The 9,029-nt window shown below is 56.4% G+C and overlaps 1 protein-coding gene and 1 long non-coding RNA gene across 3 annotated transcripts in view; one reads left to right on the top strand and one right to left on the bottom strand.

Annotated features, from left to right (window-relative positions):
• Window positions 1–469: 469 nt before the first annotated feature.
• FAM78A (family with sequence similarity 78 member A) overlaps window positions 470–9,029 on the top strand; it is a 14,143-nt gene continuing 5,583 nt past the window's right edge. The window contains exon 1 of the mRNA XM_024762193.1: window positions 470–1,212. Coding sequence (XP_024617961.1) covers window positions 890–1,212 — 323 coding nt within the window. The 5' untranslated portion in view covers window positions 470–889. The remainder of the gene's footprint in view (window positions 1,213–9,029) is intronic.
• Window positions 3,094–9,029, bottom strand: part of LOC112411229 (uncharacterized) — a 14,050-nt gene continuing 8,114 nt past the window's right edge. Inside the window, exons 3-5 of one of the 2 annotated variants that reach the window (XR_003005585.1) lie at window positions 6,098–6,219; window positions 4,116–4,195; window positions 3,094–3,971 (exon numbers count right to left, since the gene is read on the bottom strand). This is a non-coding gene — a long non-coding RNA (uncharacterized LOC112411229). Of the gene's footprint in view, window positions 4,196–6,097; window positions 6,220–9,029 lie in introns of both variants that reach the window. The other variant, XR_003005584.1, reaches the window with a different exon arrangement.

Here is a 9,029-nt window from a genome sequence, read left to right as displayed (position 1 = left end):
GGGGGGGCGGGGGCGGGCCGCCGCCTCCGGGCAGACCTCACAGAGCTGCGCCGTCAGCTCCGCAGCCCGCGCCCCGCGCAGACGCGTCGCCGCCCCGCGCGCCCCCCGCAGCAAAGTTCGGCTCAACTTTGAGGCGGGCCTTGACGCCCTGTCCCTTCCACCTCCCACCAGGTCCTCGGCGGTCGCGGCGAACCAGGCGGCGGCCCGAGCGCAGCCCTGGGGCCCCGCACAGCGACAGTGACAGCGGCGAGGGGACGCGGCGTGCCCGCGAGTGGTCGCCGACGGGGATCCGCGCCGCGCTCCTCGGGGACCCCGCGGGAGCCGGGCGCTCGCCTCCTGGAAGCCACCGAGGGCGCCCCGACCTCGGCGGATTGAACAGAAACTGCTCTTCCATTGATTCGGCCGCGCTGGGCGAGCGGCCGGGTGCGTGTGCCCCGAGCGCGTGCGGAAGGCAGAAGGGCAGGAAGTCGGTCTTCTGCAGCGAGGGTGGCGGCACCGCGCAGGCGACAGAGCCTTCCTTATTTATGTGCCTGCCGGCATTTGCCTTCTTCGCCTCAAGACTTCAGGGAGCGTCTCTGAGCTGCGTTCCCCGCGTGTGAGGCACAGAAGGAAGGGCTGGATGTCTGAACAACATGATTAGACATTAACCTCCAAACTTTTCTTTTTTTAACCCAAAGAATATCGGTGATTTTTGTCCACTGCTAGCAGAAGAAGAGAGAACCCAGGGCCCTTGAAATGCAGCAAAATCCTTATTTATAATCAGGCCCGAGGTAGTGATATGCAAACCCCCTCTACTCAGTGAATTTTCTATCCTATGGATACCAGTCTTGAGATTTGAGATTGGAGAGCTGTACCGTCTGCACTGGGTCCGGCAGCCTCCATCCTTTCAATGCCCGATTTTCTCTGGGACTGCTGGCCTTCCCTGGAGATCAGACTCGTACTGTGTGCCATGGGCTGTATTCAGAGCATCGGGGGCAAAGCCAGAGTCTTCCGGGAAGGCATCACGGTGATCGATGTCAAGGCCTCTATCGATCCCGTCCCCACCAGCATCGATGAGTCCTCCAGCGTGGTGCTCCGCTACCGGACACCCCACTTCCGTGCCTCGGCCCAGGTGGTCATGCCGCCCATCCCCAAGAAGGAGACCTGGATAGTTGGCTGGATTCAGGCATGCAGCCACATGGAGTTCTACAACCAGTATGGGGAGCAGGGCATGTGAGTACTGCTCAGGAGCAAGCTTCGGGGGGCCCCTGGGATGGGGGAGCTTGGGGGTCTGGGGGTGAGCTCGGCGGGGTTAGAGAGGGGTCCCATCAGGGCCAGAGGGAAGTGTTAGGCAGACATGGAAGTGGCCTCTGATTCCTCCTTGGCCAGGTGACCTAGAGGGCTTGCCTGTTAATCAGATTCAGATTGGGGTCACGGCTCTAGGACCGTCCCTTCCACTGTCCCTGGCCCCCTGCGGTTCCCGTACCCTCCCTGCAAGACGCCCAGAAAGCAGAAGGACGTTCTACCAGGTTCCTCTTTGGCAAAGCACGCATGCTGTCCCGGGTCACTAGAGAGGCGGCTTGGCCCGGCTCAGACCTGCACACGCGGCAGGTACTCAGGGAAGGAGAGCTGGGCCTCTGCAGCCTCCAGATTTAGTGTGCAGGGCCCTGTGTTGGACCTGAACTCGTCCCCTGGTGTTTTCTGAGGCACATCAGGACCTGGGGGAACACCCTGCTCTGTTCCGGACGGCGTTTTGTTTGAGAGGGTTTTAGAAACCCGGTGTGCTTTTCAGTGCAGTGTTTTCTCTCTCCGCAGCAGAAGGCCACTTTATGTGGACAGCCAGTGTCTGTGTCCAGAAGGCTCCAGTGGGCCCCTAAGAGCTGAGAGGAGCCCACAGACCTCTTCTGTCCAGCCCAGTCCCCAGAATGTCCCCAGGAGGGTGTACCTCTCGGTGCGGCACCCTGAGCCCCTGGCATGTTCTCTGACCCTAGAGATGGTCATCCTGCGTGTGGCAAGAGCAGCTGTAGACAGACGGGGAGGTGACTTAACTTGAAGGGCCGCCTAAGACAGGGTGGTGACAATAGCTGTTTCTGAGCACGAGGACACTTCTGAGAGCACCAGGCAGGCCCCAAGGGCAGCCCCCCGACTTGACCCCTGTGACTCCCATGGCTGGCCATGGACACTCGCCCACAGCCTGTCTCTCGGGGTCTCTACCCTGTGCAGCATCCCTCCCCGGTCCCGCAGGTGAGGAATGGAGTAGACTTTCCGCAGGACTTGGAACTCTTCACTGATTTAAGAATATCCTGGGCTTCCCTGGTGGCACAGAGGTTGAGAGTCCGCCTGCCGATGCAGGGGACACGGGTTCGTGCCCCGGTCCGGGAAGATCCCACATGCCGCGGACCGGCTGGGCCCGTGAGCCATGGCCGCTGAGCCTGCGCGTCTGGAGCCTGTGCTCCGCAACGGGAGAGGCCACAACAGTGAGAGGCCTGCGTACCACAAAAAAAAAAAAAAAAAGAATATTCTGGGCCAGCTGAAATTAGAGAGGGTGGGGAAGGGACACCAAATCTTGTGGCTTCTCCACTTGATGACTGAAGTTGCAGGGGCCAACAGGAGGATCATGGAAAAACTTAAAGCTAGGTGTAACCATGACCGCCCCAGAGGTGCACATGGCGCATATCTGGACACTCATCAGGTCCCCTCGGTCCACCCGACGTCTACATCCAAGTCTAATTCTCCAAGTGGCTCTTAAACCAGGCTGGGGGCTGACTCTCCATCCCAAGAAGGGAAACGTGATTCTTAGTTATTTGCTGTGGACCTTCCCTAAGAAGCCTTAAGCCCAAAACCTCCTCAGGCTTTGCAAGGCTTCTGGGGCAACTGGCAAGACACATAGGTTTTCCTAGGGCTTTTAGGCTCTGCTTGTTTTCTTCCCTAGAAAGGGTAAGGAAGCCAGAGGGTCCTTCTGAACTTGGAAAGATGCAAGCTCCAAGAGGAAGAACGTTGGGGAAAGCTAAAGGGACTGAGTTCTGCAGAGACGGACGTGGTGTGTGGCGGGGAGGGAGTGGGCCTGGCTTGGAGCCTCAGCTTCCCCATCTGTGCATGGGGGTTTACAGAGTCTTCAAGGCCCTGTGCTCCCTCTGTTGGCTCTGAGTCCATCCGAGCACCATGGCTGGAGACAGGCGTGCATCAGGAGAACCTGAGGTGACCTTTCTCTGTCTGTGCCAGTCCTTGGTTCCCGGTTAGAGGGACCCAGTGCACATCTAGACTGCAGTCAAGCAGACCTGGGCTTGAGTCCAGGTTCTGCCACTTTCCAGGGTGTGACCTGAGCCACTCTGACCCTCGGTTTCCTCGTCTGCAAACTGGGCCCAGTCACAGTCCTTGCGCCACGGCTTATTGAATTACGGGAGATGACATTGGTCACGCAGCCGGCACTCCGCCAAGCCCACGGTCAACAGTTACTGCAAGTGACTGTCGTCCTTAACAGTGCTATTACTGTTCTGATTCTTCTATCGGATGGGAAGTGGGTGATGGGATATGTAACGAGTTGAGAATCAGGGCCGAAACGACAGAATTTGGACAGATGTAAATTACTCTTTGTGTGGAATTTTCTCCCCAGCCCAGGTCTTCCTCTTTCACAGAGGGCCCACTCCCTGACTTTTAAGAATTTAATAATAGTGTAAGTCATGGACGATTTGAGTTTTCAAGCGGTTGAAGGCTGTTTTCCTTGAGTTCCATGTGTTTCCTTTTGTTCCCTCCCCTTCTCGGGACACGCCTTCAGCGCAGGGACCCCTATGTCCCGCATACCTCGTTCTCCTGGGTCCACTGGACTCCTGGTTGGGATAGGACCAGCCCTGGAGAAAGGGCAGAGTTCGAGGCTCCCTGGAGGGGCAGGATGGACTGGTCGTTAATGGGCTCAGGCCCCGGGGTCAGAATTGCGGCCCAGTACTGGCTCTGAGGCCTCGGCAGGTCACCTCTTGGAGGTTTGCTTTTGCCATCTGTGAACAGGGTAAGAATCCCCCTTAGGCTGCTGGGAGGATTCGGGGAGAGGACAGGTGTAGGTCACCCGTGGCTGAAATGCTGAGTTGGAAACTGCTCGATTGATTATTAATCAACAAAATTATATTAAGAAACTGAATTACCAGATAGCACGGTTCCTCCGGCCCATGGGGAGGCTCTGTATTCAACTGGCGCCCTCCGGAATAAGCCTGGACAGCTGCACCTGCTCGAATGTAAACGGAAGCATTTCTATGTGATGAAAATACCCTTCCCATCTCCCCTACCCCAAACCTCCTGTGGTAACTAAGCTTCTTCATATTTTTAAGACCCGTGATGTGAAAGAAAGTGAGGGATGGTGAGCGCTGGGATGACCAGCGGCCTCAGGCTGCCCGGAACCGTCCCCTAACTTTGCCGGGACCAGGCTGTCCCGTGCACTGCAGGATGTTGGGCAGTGTCCCTGGTCTCTAGCCACTCAATGCCAGCAGCCTCCCTCCCCCTGTTCTGACAACCAAACATGTCTCCAGACACTGCCCCATGTCCCCGGGAGGGGTGTGAAGTCACCCCTGGTTGAGAACGACTGGGCTAGACCCAGACAATTTGAAGGCTTAAAACGAAACCCACATGGGCACCGGGCTTTAATGGCCTGGGGAGGGAACGGCAATTTGGCAAAGGTTAGGTTAGGGCTTCTGTTCTTGCCAAATGGGCTTGTATTAAAAATATTAATTCCAAATACTTAAGCAAAACCCATAATACCCCCAAACATTATCCCTGCTTGAAATTAATCTCTAATCCAGGAGGAGAACCCTTTTGAACGTCGTGGGTTGGAAATATTTGCAGTGGAACAATGCCACATGCCACCCCAGTAATACCCCGACTTACAGACGAGAGCTAGAAGACGGCGAGTGTCTTGTGCCAGCTTGAGAGGATTCTATATGGTTTGGGGTCCAACCCACAGAGCTTTCAAAGCCACCCCCCCCCCAGAACACTGTGGAATCCGCCTGCATCCACCACCCCACCCTCCACAATCCTTAGCTGCCACCTGTCAGCTGACGCAGTCTTCCGGGTGACGAGTCACAGTTTCTCCCCTGTGTGGGAGATGCTTCACGTTATCCCTAGTTTGCCCTCTTCTGGAGCCCCCAGAGAATCTGGCCCACGGCCAAGGTCAGGGTTGGTTCTGGCTCAGGGTTCTGCCACAGGTCAGGCTTGGGGTGAGGAGAGGAGAGCAGCTCAGGAGACGGGGTCTCTCTGGGTTGACAGTGCCACCCGCCTGTGCCCTTGTCCAGCCAGGCATGGCTCCAGCTCCACCGTCCACGGGTGTGGCGAGCTTGCGCCAGGCTCTCAACCTTTCTGAGCCTCGCTGTTTCCTTCTATGAAATGGGGAGAACAGTCCCTCATCGCAGGGTTGTTTGAGGGATTAAATGAGATAGTATATGTGGTCGCTCTCCATACCGTAACTAGTAATAATTCATCATCAATTACACAGTGCCTGGCAGAGAGTCAGCACAGAGATTGCCGTGTTGGAGTCATTACTGTTCTTTCTTCTCCTGGGTTGGGTTTCACATACCCGCCTACAGTATGAGAATCTCGGGCGACGAGACCTCTGAGGGTCTCTCCAGCCAGAACCTGTGGTGACATCTGCTGTCACAGGGTTATGAGGCTGGTGGGAAAGGGCTGGGCAGGGGCGGGGGGGCCTGAGGCCTCTGGCCAGGGGATGCTGGAGCTGGGGTGATGCTGTGTGGCTGCCCCAGCTCCCCGTTCACTCTCTGGTCTCCCAAGGACCCCATGAGGTCCCGATTTTATGGTGAGGCCAGGGCCGCTGAGACCTGAGGCCACTTGCCCCAGGAGGCTTGCTCTGCTCCAGTGGTCAGGGGCCGGGTCAGGAGGAATGGCCCTTGTGACCATGTGGCCTCTTCCTGCAGCCTGGGCCCGTGCAGAACAATTGAGGACGATGCTTCCTCTCTGCGAGCGGAAGACAGCCTCCCCCATCTGCGGGGCCCTGGCGGAGGCAGGAGAGGGAAGTTCTCGTTTCCAGGCTTTGGGGTGGGAGGAAGTTTGGGGGGACGGCCTGGCCCCAATAGAACTCCCCCTGGACCGGCCCCGGCCAAGCGATCGCACCCACCCTCACCTTCTGAGGGCTGAAGACAAAAGCTGGCAGCTTCCAGAGACATGTGAGGAGGCTCTGACAGCACAGCGATCAGGGAACCGGCAATGACATACGGAGATGCTTTTCGTTTCTGCTGATCGGATCTGGGTGAAAATACAAAAGATCAGTAATGCCTGCTGGGGGGCGGGGGGAGTAGACAGGAGCGGTGCTGCTCCTGGGGGTACAATTTACGCAGCTTCCGGAAGGTGAGCTTGGCTTTGTCCACGACAATTTCAAGCACACGTGCCCTTCAACTCTCTTGTCCTACTTTTAGAGTCTGTCTTAGAGAAACTGAGCCCCTGGCCTGGTGCCTGGAGTATGGCAGGCACACACAGAAATCTCCCGAGCAAGTGAATTAACGAATACGTGAATGCAGGAAGCAGGGCAGAAGGACGTATGTGTGGGGACAGAGACTCCGGCCCTGTCCATCACTGAAGAGCCACGAGCACCCCAAGTGTCCATCAGTGGGGGGTGAAACTATGGTCTGTCTCCAGGGCAGAATAGGCTGAGGCTCTTCCACATGAGGAAGAGAAGCTAGAGATCCCCTATCCTATTATCATCGTTGCATTAAAAGAAGTTGTAAAAGATGTAGGGTAGGAATCCATTTTTGTTAAAAGCGCTAGAAACGGGAACATTTACTGTGTGTATGTGCAGGGAGGATGCTCTAGAAGGATGTTTATCAGAGTGTAGTGTGGTGAGTAACCTCAGCGAGGGAGGCGGAAGCACGGAAGACAGGACTTTCGTTTCTCACTTTTTTTTTTTTTTTTTGCGGTATGCGGGCCTCTAACTGCTGGAGCCTGCTGGAGCACAGGCTCCGGACGTGCAGGCTCAGCGGCCACAGCTCACGGGCCCAGCCACTCTGTGGCATGTGGGATCTTCCCAGACCGGGGCACGAACCCGTGTCCCCTGCATTGGCAGGTGGACTCTCAACCACTGCCCCACCAGGGAAGCCCCATCGTTTCTCACATTTTGTACTTCTCGATGGCTTGCTTTTTTTTTTTTTAAACAAAAACAAAGCGCTGTTGGCCCTTTCCCCCTCGTGTTAGGCCCTGGGAGTGTGGCCTGGGCGAAGAAGGGTAAGGTGGGAAGAAAAAGTGGTGTTTGTTGTTTGGGGGGACCCTAGGGGCAGGCGGGGAGGGGACACCTCCAGCTCCTCCCCCAGGGAAGGGGCTCCTGGTGACCTGTCTGGTGGGCAGGGGCCAGCACAGTGGGCGGCCGCCCAGGGCAGGAGTCGGGAAACCAGGGTCCCAGTCTGGTTCGGAAGGGGGCTCTTGGGCCTCATTTCTCGTAAAATTGCAAACATTCTACAAAATTGGAACTTTTTGCAAATTGCAAAAAAACAGTAAGCTCTGTCGAATTGGGGACCAGGTGAGAAAATCCCTAAGCGCCCATCTGGCCCCCAGGAGGGCACTAAAACCAGCACTGGGCAGAAGAACCTTGTGCCCTGGGCAGCCCTCTTGCCCTCGAGCCCCAAGTCGCCATCTGTAAATGTGTTTCTTAGAGTGCCCAACGGTGCCACTTGTGGGAAGTGAAATAATATTTAGGAGAACTCGTTTCAGCTTAAGTATGACTGTAATTTCAAGCCACCTATTTATTCTAATGTGTATTAGAAAAAAATATATATATATACCCAATATATCCGGCCTGTTATTTCAAAGGTGTTCCATAGGAAAAGCTAAATTAAGTTGAGTTTTTTAAAAAAGTGATTAATTTCAAGGAAAAAAATTAAGTGAATAATAGCACAGGAGATATGTAAACAGGACCAAAATGAGGAAAGAGATGTGAAGTTTGGGAACTCTGCTCTGAGACCAGGTGCTCTGTTGTCCAGAATTCAAAATGCAGTCAGAGAGCTGGGAGAGACGAGGGCCCGTGGGGGCACAAGGGTCCACCCGTGCCTAGGAGAGAGCTCAGGCCCAGGCTTGCCACCCTGCCTGGCACAAAGTAGCTGGGAAAGGTGTGCTCCCAGGGCCCTCAGACTCACACTCTAGGTCGTGTTGCTCAGAGCCGTGTGTGTGCGTGCGTGTGTGTGTATTTCAGGTGAGGGTCTGTTGGAAGCCAGATGGGTAAGAACCCGTATGTGTGTGTCTACGTGTATGTGCGTGCACGTGTGTGTGTGCATATGTGTGCGTGCTGGGTGAGGGGCCGTTGGAGGCCATGGGTAAGAGCTCGCTCGGGCTGTGGGTCCTGCCTGGTGGCTTCCCTGGGTCAGGCCTCTGATGTCCCCAAGTCTCCTCTATAAAACACCCTCAGTTGCAGCCCTGGGGTAACTGAGGAGAAGCCTGTGTGGATGTATGTACGCAGGGCGCCCAGCACGTCTGATGCGCTCAGGGAACGTGACCACTGTCACCAGTGTTGCAGTGGGGACGACCTGTGCTGGGCATGGCTGTCCCAGCCGCAGCTGCTCCAGGTGAGAAAGTACACAAGCAGAGGCAGCTTTGGGCACCCTAAACTCATCACTGGGACCCCTTTGTGGGGCTCAGGCCCTGAAGGAGAAACGGGGCAGGCTGCCCACCGCCACTGATCCAGGCCACCTGCCTCTATTGTGTCTGACTCTAGGCCGGGCACCAGGATAGATTCTGGAGGCCTGGCCCCTGCTTCTCGGCCCCTGTGGTCTGTTTGGGAGTGAGGTCGTCAACAAAGGGTGGCATGATTATTAAATCACCCCCGTGCGTGTCCCAGGAAGCAGCAGGACAAAGGTTGAATATGGGGGCACCAGGCCTCGTGTGAAGGGTCCAGGTGAGCTTCCCTGGGGGCTCCAGAGATGAGCCGTGGGTACCACTGGCTAGGACAGGAAGGGGGCGGGGGACGCTGCTCGTGGCCAAAGACGCTGAGTCCGGAGGGCACAGCCCATTAGAGGGATGGCTGGTGGGTCTGGAGCCTGGGGAGGGAGAGAGGGAGGGAGGGAGGGAGAGAG

This window comes from Neophocaena asiaeorientalis, unplaced genomic scaffold (assembly GCF_003031525.2).
Source record: "Neophocaena asiaeorientalis asiaeorientalis breed wild unplaced genomic scaffold, Neophocaena_asiaeorientalis_V1.1 scaffold78, whole genome shotgun sequence".
NCBI classification, from domain to species: Eukaryota; Metazoa; Chordata; class Mammalia; order Artiodactyla; family Phocoenidae; genus Neophocaena; species Neophocaena asiaeorientalis.
This window is presented reverse-complemented; position numbering and strand designations above follow the sequence as displayed.